The sequence below is a fragment of the Mizuhopecten yessoensis genome, unplaced genomic scaffold (genome assembly GCF_002113885.1).
Source record: "Mizuhopecten yessoensis strain PY_sf001 unplaced genomic scaffold, ASM211388v2 scaffold716335, whole genome shotgun sequence".
NCBI lineage: Eukaryota > Metazoa > Mollusca > Bivalvia > Pectinida > Pectinidae > Mizuhopecten > Mizuhopecten yessoensis.
In genome coordinates this window covers 721,114-734,685 of record NW_018480065.1, presented here as the reverse complement: position 1 = coordinate 734,685, position 13,572 = coordinate 721,114, and the positions used below count along the sequence as shown (strand labels likewise).

At 33.9% G+C, this 13,572-nt stretch overlaps 1 protein-coding gene across 2 annotated transcripts in view; it reads right to left on the bottom strand.

Moving 5' to 3' along the window:
* Positions 1–5,798: 5,798 nt before the first annotated feature.
* Positions 5,799–13,572, bottom strand: part of LOC110443249 (NXPE family member 4-like) — a 44,026-nt gene continuing 36,252 nt past the window's right edge. For both annotated transcript variants that reach the window (XM_021487342.1, XM_021487343.1), the window contains 4 exons: positions 11,549–11,623; positions 9,949–10,608; positions 8,400–8,449; positions 5,799–8,155 (listed from right to left, as the gene is read on the bottom strand). In XM_021487342.1, the coding sequence (XP_021343017.1) occupies positions 7,353–8,155; positions 8,400–8,449; positions 9,949–10,608; positions 11,549–11,623 (1,588 nt within the window). In that variant the 3' untranslated portion in view covers positions 5,799–7,352. The remainder of the gene's footprint in view (positions 8,156–8,399; positions 8,450–9,948; positions 10,609–11,548; positions 11,624–13,572) is intronic.

Genomic DNA, 13,572 nt, shown 5'->3' with positions numbered 1-13,572 from the left:
GGATGTCATTCGTTTACAATTATTAGTGTTGTCCAGTTGTTCATGCGTCACACACTTCCTTTATCGTCACCTGGATGTCACCTGTTAACAATTATCGAACCATGCGCATTACAATAAATTCAAACTAGTTTTCGCTGAGTTTACATGATTACATCCACCTATTCGTTCAGTAAAATTCGTATCAGGTTTGTACTTAAACACACGTATTAAAGGGACAATTAAGTTAAGTTTTTTCTTTCTTTATAACCTTATCTCAAAATTCTACATGATAATATAGTTTGATTCTCCTTTTGAACATTTCATGTCGAGAAATTGACAAGAGAAAATGTTATTCAATCAGGAATAAAGATGCACTATCATTAACTATACAACCGAACGTTTTAGCGGCAGGTGTCAGTGGACTTCTACTGTAGCTAACATATATGTACTTTTAGCCAAGGAGAATAGGTAAACATATACCTAACACTCCGTTGTGTTTATCAGCTTTTCTGTGTCAGGCACAGGCCAGGTAAACTTATCTTACCTGGGAGCCAAACCCATTCTTGACAGCCTAACGGTCACTATAAAACTGTGTAGCAGGGGGTGTTCTCAGTTCCCCCACTTTTTAGAGAACAAAGAAAAGTGTTGATATAGGATTCAGATTTCAGATTCTTTATTACACTCTTGACACACGTGTGTGTAACAAGAGGTCAAAAATTCAAAACGACATACACGTAGACAGGTTAATACAGTAACTAAATTCATTGTAACATATGAATAATTATATGAAATTACGCATTAAAGTAACTCACTCAATAATAATAATGATTAATTGCAAATTATAAGCATATCAAGATAATAAAGAAAATAATTATACAATTTAAGAATAAACTGCAATTGTATATATAGAAAGTGCAATAAAGAGTATGGCAATAATCAGCGTGAAATACATAGGTTTTCTATATTTTTAAGAAAGTAGTTCATTCTTGATAATAAGGGTCGATTACAAAGGTAGGGTCAACGCCTATGGAGATTTAACATTAGCGTCGGCCCCCGTTTGGAATTTCAAAACAAGATAAATCCAAAAAGGTATGGGTATAGGAAGCTTAAATCAGGAACAGTTAGTTTCAGAATTCATTTTATGATAAATGGGAACTCATTGGCTTACACCTGTATGAGTGTTAAAGGTGCGGTAATACAATTCCTCCTAGAGCATTTAAATGACACAATTACTGTAAAATTATATCATCATTGTGTGCAACATATTTCAACTGTTAATGTGATACCAAATATTACAATATTTCAAGAAAGAATTGTTCTTTTTATTGAAGATTTAAGTAGAAAAATATGTAAAATTTCATTACTGATGGGAAATTTTCCATTTTTGTCAATCTACAAAGTTCTAAAACGCGTCTATTTTTCATGCATGCTTAAAAGTTGGCTACCAATAATATCTTTAAACATCAGGAATTTCAAAAACATTGACAACCGGTAAATTTATCATACAACACTTTTGATTCACAAAATGAAAAACATAGCTTTCTTCCCACTTTCCCTTTAACTTGTGTTTCTTCGTGACCAAAGGTCCTTGGGTCTTGACATTTGGCAAGTGGGTTGTTCATGTGAATTGATTTAAGTTTTGTAAAAGTTGATGACTTTCATTCAAGGTCACAAAAATCAAATGTGCTAAAATAACATGTTTGTAAGTAGGGTCAGACAAGGAAATCTTTCCGAGTTTAATTTGTTTATAGTTAGCGATATAAAATGATATTCCTTCATAGTTTGTTTAATGAATGAGTAATAGGCAAAATAATATAATAACTAGATCTGTAACCCAAATGTTAACTAATACCACCCGCTCCTATATAAACCAGAACTGTAAGCTAAATGTTACATTTAGTACTAAGACACAGCATTGCAAATCAATCCATATATATTTATAGTCTCCCATCAGTAATTACTTCCTTTACTCCTCCCCTTGCCAAAACATTCGTGCAAACCTAATCTTGTTAGCCCAGATGAACCAGTTTTGCTGAATTTCTCCTAGTAATTGAGGAAGAGTTGAAAAGACATTTTTTTAACAAAAGGCCATTATTCCTTAAAAAGGGTTGAAATGAAAATACTACCCACATCAATCGGCCCACTTTTTTGTGAGGCAGAAAAAGTTTTTTTTCGACAAATGGCCAAAACATCTTTTTAAAGTGACGGAATGAAAACATACTTCTTGGATGCACAATGTCAGAGGGCTTATACCATATCTGTAAACTTCCGCTGAAATTGGCCCCATAGTTTTGGAGGAGTTGTTTGGCCAAGCATTTTTCAACAAAGGGCCATTAATAATTATTTAAAATAATACATGGATTAACAACATCAGGTGGTAGTAATCATATCTGGAAACTTTCCCTGAAATTGATCCTTTAATTTTTGAGGACATGTCCGGATAAGGAATTTTAAAAAAGGGCCATAACTTTGTAAAAAAAAGGTTAGAATGAAAAAATAATACTTGGATGCACAACTTCAGGTACAATGTGTAGTAGTTATCATATCTGGAAACATTCGTTGAAATTGGTCCATTACTTTAGAAGGAGTTGTCCGTACTAATTTTTTCTACGGACAGACAGAAAAGCTGATTTCAGTATACCCCCTAACTTCGTTGCGGGGGGTATACTAAAGTGTATAATAGTTTTACTATTAAGATTGTTTTATTGATTTTATATAATTGCACATCTTTGTCTATAACACAATCTCAACCTTAATTAGTTCTCCAGAAGAATGATTACTTTGGCAGAATACATATTCATGAGTTATTTTTGATGCAAATAACTTTAAGAAAAACGTAATATAATAAAGTGTTTTGGTATGATACAAAAACAGAAAATGTATCGGTATTTACAACAATAAACATTGATAATTAAATCTCCATTATTATGTGAAATTGGGCATTGTTCATGTTTGGCATGCTAAAAAAGTACTTTTTGATTATACATAAAAATGATTCTGTAGACAGAATATATATATGGAAAGTTTTTAAAGAAGTTTAAAATATAGACTATCATTAAGGCAAGTTGACAGATTTGATTATATTTTAAATTTTGAGAAGATTTTGCATGTTTTTTTAATTAAAAGTATCACTACGCTTACTTAATATATACCAATATGACATATTTATTATCAAAATAACAGTAATTGTATACACTATACACTATCATAATTCATTTTCAAAATAGTATCCCCCTGTGTCATGTATCTGCCATTTTGTTAGGATACCCCCGTCACTCAACCTGTTGTTATGCAAGGAGGTCCATTAGAGTTATTAGTAGTAATTATGAATAATCATTTATGCAGTTATTGATCTTTTTATGTATCTAAATATGGCAGAAAAATGAAAGAAATCAAAGTGGGGGCCAAATGTTGACCCCACCTTTCAAACATTTCTCTCATTTTAGCTAAACTTGGTTTTATATACAAGTAATGTGCGATGTATTTATGTCTGTAATTAGTTATCGTAGCATTACTACATTGAAATAAACAGTGGTATTCATCCCCAATACCATTTTTCATAGCAAACAAGTACGATTATTACGTGGTATACCAACCCATCTACAAGTTTCAATGGGTAATTTTAAGTTCGACATCCTAAATTTGCTGATAAGTATACATTTGTTGGAATTAAGCTTAACTAGATATGATTAAAATTAAACTGGTTTTTAAAGATAGAGTAGAACTGTTCACGAGACGAAGAGTCAATAGCAGTGAACCAATTTTGAATAAATTGATCACATAAACGTTTTTTAAGCAAATTTTTGAAGAGTGATCTATTCATTGTACATGTGTTTTTTTGGTGTATCCAAATATTAGTAAGACTGTGTTATTAAGTAATGATTTTATATATCCGAGCAATTTAAATTCTGCCGTATTATTTTCTTGCATTTAATATTAGGCGATAGAAAACACTTGATAGCTTATCTCCTCCTGTTATTAATTTATGCCAAAACATTAGCATTCTAACTTTAATTTCCATTCCCAAAGATATTTTGGATCACGTTTAACAGAGTTTCTTATTTTATCTTCCATACTGTTAAGACACTTTTTGAAACATTTATTCATTTCTTTTTCATATTGTTTACTTTTTGTCTTCAACATTTTTCTATTCACTTCATTCTTAACCCTGCTATATTCCTTTTTCGATACATGGAATTATTTCCTTAACTTATCACATGGTTTGTTGTTTCTTTTACTATTCTTGTTAATGCATTTTTGTTTTTTACCAAATACATTAGAAGCGGAAGATGTAAAAATATGGCTGATTTTGAGAATAACATCATCTATTTCAGCTCGAGAGATTTGGTCAGTTGGTGTATCAACCAATCCATCTAATACACTATCTAATGAATCCCTATTTTCACTGTGTTCATTTATAATAAAATCTACAAAATAATTCATTTTTCTATTTTTTATAATCATCATTTACTATGTTTGTATTAGATAAATCGTATACTTTGCTGCCATTTATCGATGACCCACAAATATTAAACTCAATGCGACAATGCACATCCGAGAGCAAAGGATCGAAGTCAGAAACTTAAAATTCATTTATACAACGGAATAATTCTGAAGATACCAAAAGATAATCTATCACTGATGAATTATTGCATGTAGGTTTATCTATGTACTGGTCCTTTCCAATTCTACCATTGACAATATAAATATTGTTTTGCTGAAAAAACTCAATTAGTTTGTTTCCAAAATTATTCACTCTCGAAGTACTTTGACTGTATCTCAATAGAGGTATATTCATTACATTTAATTTTTCGAAGCCATACATTACATCAAATAAATACCCATTTTCATCAATATTTAGTACATCAAGAAGGCTATTGTCTGGTTCAATAAAATCTGGTCTCTGTTGCGTCTTAGAATTAAAATCTCCAATTAACGCTACTTGTGTATTGTCATTACAAAAACAAATCATTTCCCGCTCTAACTCAGAAAAAGCATCAACAGTTGAGTACCTGGAAGGCTCAGGTGGGATATATGTGGTAGGCATTCATCATCCCGACTGATATTACACATGGTGACCCTATAACGTTTGAGTAACTAGCAGGTACACAACTACTCCTTAACCTAACCGTGCCTTTCCCGATATTGCAAGCACCAGAAAACGTTCCGCCATCTTTAATTAGGGGTCATAGACAGATGTCAAAGTGAACATTAGGACCTCGTGCGACAACTTCGTAATAGCCTGGAATGTCACCGATACACTGTCGATAAACTTACCAACATTAAAATACTTAAATACTTAAACACAGTTTAGAAAATGAAGGTTAGTGTGCTACCACATTGTAAGTTACATTGTACTTAAACCAATTCTCTGAAATGGCCAGATCACACTCACTGGATAGGGATCTATGTCAGATATATATAATAACTACGATAATACACAAACTAATAATGCATGTATTAATGGTAACGTAATAATTTACTTATTATTTAATAGATTTTGTGAAAACATTTAACGGACGGAACATTTATTCAATATGACAGTTAAACTGTCGTGTTCGATTGATAAAATGAAAAAAAAAAAAAAGTTATTTAATGTAAGCATAATTGCATAAAAGCATGAATAAAACACATAATTTAAATAATAATTATGCAAAAAACTCGCACATATCTGTTTATCATATAACGTTTAACTGCGGATCTCTGCACCCAGTAATCGCCCCGAGTGTCAATATTAATATACACTGCATTGGTTGAGCGTAATAACACACCCGGTAATCCCCCGAGTTTCAACATTAATAGACATTGCATGGGTTGAATGTAATAACACACCTGGTACTCGCCCCGAGCGTCAATATTAATAGACACTGCATTGGTTGAACGTAATAACACACCCGGTAATCCCCCGAGTGTCAACATTAATAGACATTGCATGGGTTGAATGTAATAACACACCTGGTACTCGCCCCGAGTGTCAATATTAATAGACACTGCATGGGTTGAATGTAATAACACACCTGGTACGAAGAATACTGTAAGAATAGGAGGAGGTAATAATGTTATCTCAGTGGGAATTTGGATAATGAAATTAAAGTCGATGTTTTGAAAATTGTATACGGAAAATACCCAGATGTCTCAAAGTCAGTATGTGACGTCATGTTCAACAGGGCAGCACTGATAATTGTAAACGGATGACATCTATGTGACAATAAAGGCATTATGTGACCTCATGTACAACTGCGCAGCGCTGATAATTAAGAACGAATGGCTTCTAAGTGACAATAAAGGCATTGCATGGCTACAAATAGATGTGTAATTGGTTAGTGCGTAGTGACATTTGTGTGTGGATATTTTGTTTACTTAAATAACTCTTAAAAAATGTTATTCGATATATCCTTAAACAGTCATACCAGAATCATTTGAGTGCTTTGGAACTTGTCTGAAACGATGTCGTGGCGACATGTCATTGTCAGTGTCATCATCTCCTTCCACACCTTAATCTGTATCGATACTTAGTTTAAGAACCCAATCGTGAACCTGTCTAGCTAACTAAGTGATGTTGCTGGTAAACCAAACGTTCAATGAATAGATTTTGCAGATCCTGTGGGCTCGGGGAAAGAATAGGCCTGCTGAATCCCACTGCGTGCCATAAGAGGCGACTAATGTGGGGTGCTTTTAAAATCGGGTGTGTTCATCTACGTCATCTGCTTAGGGGACATTAAAGAAACCACAATTGAAATATAATGCCCCTATTACAACATTAAGTGTCTTTATATTTTCTCTTTTATTTGCCAATGCCTTGCTTGGCAATACCTCACTTTTGGTGTTAATGTTGAACATTCGCCAAAGTGAGGTAGGCAGTGGGTTCCATCCCCAGGCTTGGACATACTTATATACTTCCAATTGCAGTTGTTATTCCCTGGTTGACGTCCAGGACTTAGAGTGAGCGAAACAACTGGTTTACTCATTGTCAGCATAATATGACCGATTGGAGTTTTTGGCATGGTATTTAAGTATGTTAGCAATACAGCTTAAATAATGATAAAATCAAGTTTTCTACATAAAGGGGTTTGTACATCGATTTCATCGCTAGATTACCTCAACATCGAATAGCATAATTAAAAATAATTCATAGGATTTCTTTACCACACTTGTTTTGTTATATTGACTTTGGGATTTTAGCCTCCAGTTAGGTTTGGTTATCGATGATATACATATAACATGTATCAGACAAATGGCATTATACTATTTCAACAAACTGCTGGAAGCTTGTTAAATATGTCGGTTAAGGGGTAATGCATCACTGAACGCATTATATACAATTACCACGTATATGGAGGTTAAGATCTTACTCGTTACGAAAAAGTAGTTTCTTAAGTATTGCACACAAATGACAAAAAGTTGTGAATCATGATGTTATTCACATAGTCTGGTGGGTGGGCGTTCACATTCTCTGTGCCTAGTGTTATGTCCCAGTAATCTACGTAATATACTGAATTATGTATGTCCTTAAATTCTTCGTATATTACTTGCTCCATGCTCTTTGCCACAAAGTCATACGGAACAAGTGTACGCGCGTACGTATGGGAATGTGGCCCTTTGATTAATATCTTGGCATTCGGTGAACGCTGTAATAGACTTTTAATGGCTACCACTGCATTCTTCACGTGATGCCGGTAAAGCTCAGGACTGAGATATCTAGCAGGGTGAAGGTACCAATGTATTAAAATGATAACATCACGGTTGCTTCCTATTTCACTAAGACGAGCGGATACAGAACGTAAATTTCTTCTAAATCCTGAACTTGCGAATGGATGTTCGTGAGGCATCCATTCAATAGTAATCTCGCCGTCTTGGGACGAGGCACGCACAGGCCTCTGCCATGATTTCTCTTTCATATCTTTCACTTCAGGAGTATCCAGCTTCAGGCTAAGGAAGTTCATCATATTTACAAAAAATATCCTTGTTGTGGAATCGCCAATATATATAAGTGGTATTTTTGTAAGGCATCTTGTATAGGCCTGTGTAGTTCTTGGAAAGTCAATGGAACACTGAAGTGAGATCCATTTGTTGTCGTACATATATCCAACCGGTACACTTCGGTTCCATGTTTCAGATGCTTGGAAATCGCTGCAGGTCTTGACTGGGGATAAGACTTTTCGACGTCTGAGAAAGTCTGTAACAAAAACGTCAACCACTCAATGATATGAAGTATCCTCCTCGATCGTAAAATAGTTGTATTGCCGCAAATATCTTGTAAGACAACAAAGAGTCACAATACACATGTTTAGCACTGTATCTCTTGGAAATCTTATGATCATTCAAATTATGAAATAGATAAATAAAATGTTAAACTAACAATGATATTTTAAAGGTATATTGACAAAATATGACCATACATATATTAAATAATAGTTTACCTTCTCCAATCTTGACTGTGACTTCTTTAATTTTTGTATACACGTTCGTACTGAAAGTTAATAAAAGAAATATGTAAATTATACTAATATCTGCAGTTATGGATATGTGAATAAAATGACAATTTTTGTATTGTTAGTTCTGATATCAGATTTTATCTTTTAATCAAAAACAGACATTATGACATATTGAAATCCAGAAATACTGAAATAAGTGTTCTCTTGAAATTTCAATATAAAAGCGAATTTGCTCTAATTCAATTTCCAAATTCAGACACCATACATAAATAGACAGAAGGTCAATGAGTTGCGTTATAAAAAACTTATCTTTTTCGAAATTGCATCTCTGAACATAGATTACACAGCTCATAAACGTTCTTTTCCGTATGTCATAATTTTTTAATTTGTATTGCTATCAAATCCATACTAAGAAAAAACAGATTGTTGTGGAAAGTTACTTTTACGCTTATAAACTATGATTATTCTGTTCATTATCAACATATTTAATTTTTCAAAGCATTAGATTACAAAATGTTTTAAAAACAAAAAAATAGTTAATTACAAAAATAATGTCACGAGGGGGAATAATACTTTCGAAACTCTCGTGAAACATACTTACACATATACGTTATAGTATATGGGTCAGAGAAGTCAACAGCTAAATCTCACAACTGCTTTTGAAGGATACAAAGTACTTTAAATGGGAAAATTGGACAAGGAAGCAATTCGAACAACAGCTAGCATTCAACAACTCTAGCACTACCCAACCAGGTGCTCATGTACAGCTGAGTAGACTGTAACAAGCGAAGTAAAGTATCTTGATCAAAGATACAACACAGTGCCGTGACGTGACTCGAACCCGCAACCCTTAGGTCACGAGCCCGACGTACTACCACTAGATTACCGTAGTTATCTTATATAAATATAAGTTATACTACATCCTGTTTTTCTGTGACGAAGGATGGCAATTTTCATTATCCGGATAGGCGATGTGGTGCCGTAAGTTGTGAGTTCGAGACCCAGAAAATACTCGAGTTATCAAATTATTTCTCTTTTCTTTTTAAAGTCAAATTAAGTCAAAGTCTTTTATGTACCTTGTGAAATATAAAAATAAAGATTAAAAATTAGAGATGATGGTATATGATCATAATGATAATCATATAGTGTGGATGATGATGATGTATTGTTTATGAGGAGGTAAGATGATGATGTATGATGATGATGATCATAAGTTGATGATACTGTTTAATGAGGATGATGACAACGAAAATATGTCGCTATCGATGATGATGACAGTAATGTGATGAAGATGATGTAAGAGTAGGATGTATGATGATATTCATATATTATGGATGATGATGATGATTATGATGAAATCAGGTGAAGGATGATGACAGTGTTATTTTAAAACGTGAAGATGTGAGTGTGAGAGAACGTGCTATTTGTTGTATATGTAAAAAACACTCATGAAAAATAATAAAAATAAAAAATAAAAAATAAATGTTTTTCTTTGTTATACATGACTAGTTACTTATCAACTGTTACATTTTACCTGAAGAAGACAGAAGTAGCTTTATCCACAGAAGGCTGCTCGTTGAAATACCGGAATTTTGTCCAATCTTTGCACTCATATCCCTTTGGTTTTTCACAATAGAAAGACATGTTGTAATTTTCGGCTGTAAAGTTACAGACCTTTCCCGTGAAAAGTTGTGAATTAGGGATTGACGTACATTGTGTTTCAGCGTTTCCAGGGTGATTTTCTTTCTCAAATATACCAATTACAAAAAAATAAGTTCCATATTTCTCAAGAAAATTGAGATATAGTCCTATGTGCTCTTTCGTACAACCGATTGCTATTGTGATCTTAGGGGAACCGACCCAGAGTGCCTTGACGATTCCCAGGAATGAACCGTTGTTGAAATCGATAACATAACCTCCTGTACTGGCATTTAATGATTTTTCTGTCATCCATATACGTAAAACATCTCCGCCTTTGGTGATAGCCTCATTGCGTGAGTCACGAAGCTGGACATAGATTTCTATTGTATCGCCGATGTGATATTGAGTTTTTTTGTTTCTTATTTCAATGTAAGAGTTTTTTGCGTTAGCAACGGTTTTAAGATTTCCTAATGTAGTTATCTCCATGTATTCTGGTACTTTCTGTAAAATGTCCACCCTTTTCAATGTATCCAAGCTTTGGTTTCCAATTATACTGAAAAATAAAGAGAACGTCTGTAGTACAAAGTAATTGTCTTGACACCTACTAATAATGAATGCATAATAATTATTTGTAGCTTAAGTTAACGAGAGAAATATAAAAAGTACAAATACATATTCTCCGTAGTAAGGCAAAAAAAGTATACTAATGATTAGTTATTTCTTATGTTGATGAAGGAATGGGATAAGATAAAAAAAAAAAAAAAAAAAAAACATTTCAAAAATAACAACTGACAAAAATATAACCAACCAATTAGTATTAATAATAATAAATAAACACAAATAAACACTATTAGATCATAGCTGAGACGCGTAACTGTAAATAATTTTGTTTCTTTGAAGCATGCAGCCGCAATCATATATTTTGGAGTTTCACGGTTCATTACATGCATTTAAACATTTTTAATAGATTAACAAGTATAATTTCAATTTTCTATATTCATAATAAATGATAGGTTTTATGCACTTTCCGCATCTAATTTGGCTGTCGTTTATACCAATTTGGATTCCCATCCGCTAAAATCACCGATGAACCCTAGAAGTACGAAGCAGCTGTATGATGCAGTGTTATCTGTAACCTACTGAATTTATTACCTTATTCCATATGGGGCAATCACCTGTATGTTGTGTGTTACGTTCATCATTTACGTTTTGTTTCCGTAAAAGTTAATGATGTTTTTCTATGATTCCCCTGAACGTGTTTTCATCATGTTTTTTTTTTTTTTTTATATAAAACCCATGTGTTTTAAACTCAAAGTTAACTTTTTATATACAAAAGTATAATAAATACATGGAGATTACTTATAAGTAAAGAGATCAAAAGATCCAAAATAAGAAATTTGGATCTAAGAATATTACTGTGATTGCAAAAAAATGGATCTGTGAATATTATGTTTATGAAAAATGATAATAATCTCATCTGTTTTCTTTCTTACCGGTAACTGGGCTCATTCGCCATCCGTCCGGAAAACGTAGACAATTGGAAATCTATGAAATCGATGTACCTCAACCTGAGTGAAAGAAAACATAAAGAATAAAAAATGAAAAACTGACAAAGAACAAGCTCAGATCGTTTTAATGTTTATTAACATAATTGACTTGTATTTTTTTGTATTTTTTGCATTTTATTGATTCATTATATATTTTCATTATTTAGCTCAAAGAACGCCCTTTCCTTTCTATCTCCACGCGACAAACAAATGAATAACAACAATGGAGGGGTGAGGTATTGGTTTCCTATATTTCAAGCAATAGGTTTGTTTGTGAAATGCTTGACTACAGGGATAATAAGTGGTTGCTACATAGGGAGATAAATGTGGATGAAAATTATGAAAGACGGTATAGTGAAACAACAGGTTTAGTGGTGGTTGTATAGTGGGACAACACGATTAGTGATGGCTGTATAGTGGGACAACAGGATTAGTGGTGGTTGTATAGTGGGACAACAGGATTAGTGGTGGCTTAATAGTGGGACAACAGGATTGGTGGTGGTTGTATAGTGAGACAACAGGATAAGTGGTGGTTGTATAGTGGAACAACATGATTAGTGGTGGTTGTATAGTGGGATAACAGGATTAGTGGTGGCTGTATAGTGGGACAACAGGATTAGTGGTGGTTGTATAGTGGGATAACAGGATTAGTGGTGGCTGTATAGTGGGATAACACGATTAGTGGTGGTTGTATAGTGGAACAACAGGATTGGTGATGGCTGTATAGTGGGACAACAGGATAAGTGGTGGTTGTATAGTGGAACAACATGATTAGTGGTGGCTGTATAGTGGGATAACAGGATTAGTGGTGGTTGTATAGTGAGACAACAGGATAAGTGTTGGTTGTATAGTGGGAAAACAGGTTGGTGGTGGTTGTATAGTGGGACAACAGGATTAGTGGTGGCTGTATAGTGAGACAACAGGATAAATGGTGGTTGTATAGTGGGACAACAGGTTGGTGGTGGTTGTATAGTGGGACAACAGGATTAGTGGTGGCTGTATAGTGAGACAACAGGATAAGTGGTGGTTGTATAGTGGGATAACAGGATTAGTGGTGGTTGTATAGTGAGACAACAGGATAAGTGGTGGTTGTATAGTGGGATAAGAGGATTAGTGGTGGTTGTATAGTGAGACAACAGGATAAGTGGTGGTTGTATAGTGAGACAACAGGATAAGTGGTGGTTGTATAGTGAGACAACAGGATAAGTGGTGGTTGTATAGTGGGATAACAGGATTAGTGGTGGTTGTATAGTGGGATAACAGGATTAGTGGTGGTTGTATAGTGAGACAACAGGATAAGTGGTGGCTGTATAGTGGGACAACAGGATTGGTGGTGGTTGTATAGTGGAACAATAGGATTAGTGATTTTGGTAAAGTGGGACAAGATTATTGGATGATATTGTTGGAAAAAAGGATTAACAACTGCTGTGACCACTGGATTAGCGGTGGCTGCATAATGGGACAATGGAATTAGTGGATGATATAGAAGAAGTAGAATTAAAACAGGACGGTCGGATTAGCGGTGGCTGTTTTGTGGAACAACCGTTAAGTGGACAATATGGAGGAAATAGGATTAAAAACTGTATATTGGGACAACCTGATAAGTGGTTGATATAGTACAGTGGGACAGTTTTATTAGTGGTATAATCGGACAACTAGTCAAGGTAACAAAACACAGATTATTTTCCTCCAAAGAGTATAAAACTCCATCATACCATATCTTACCTATTCGTATAGTGTTTTGTCATTGTATTTTTAAAGTTATGTTATTGTTTAAGTGTTGTTTTGCTAAAGCATGTACCTTGGGGGAAATGGTTAAGCGACAACATCACTGGGTGTCAATATCTTATATACGTCTGTTCAATTTAAGCTGAATTTGTTGGTTCCATTATCTAGTACGCAGTGAATATTGCAAAACCAAACGAGGAGAATTAAGTAACTTAGGCTCTGTTCTATGTAAGATGTTCCCC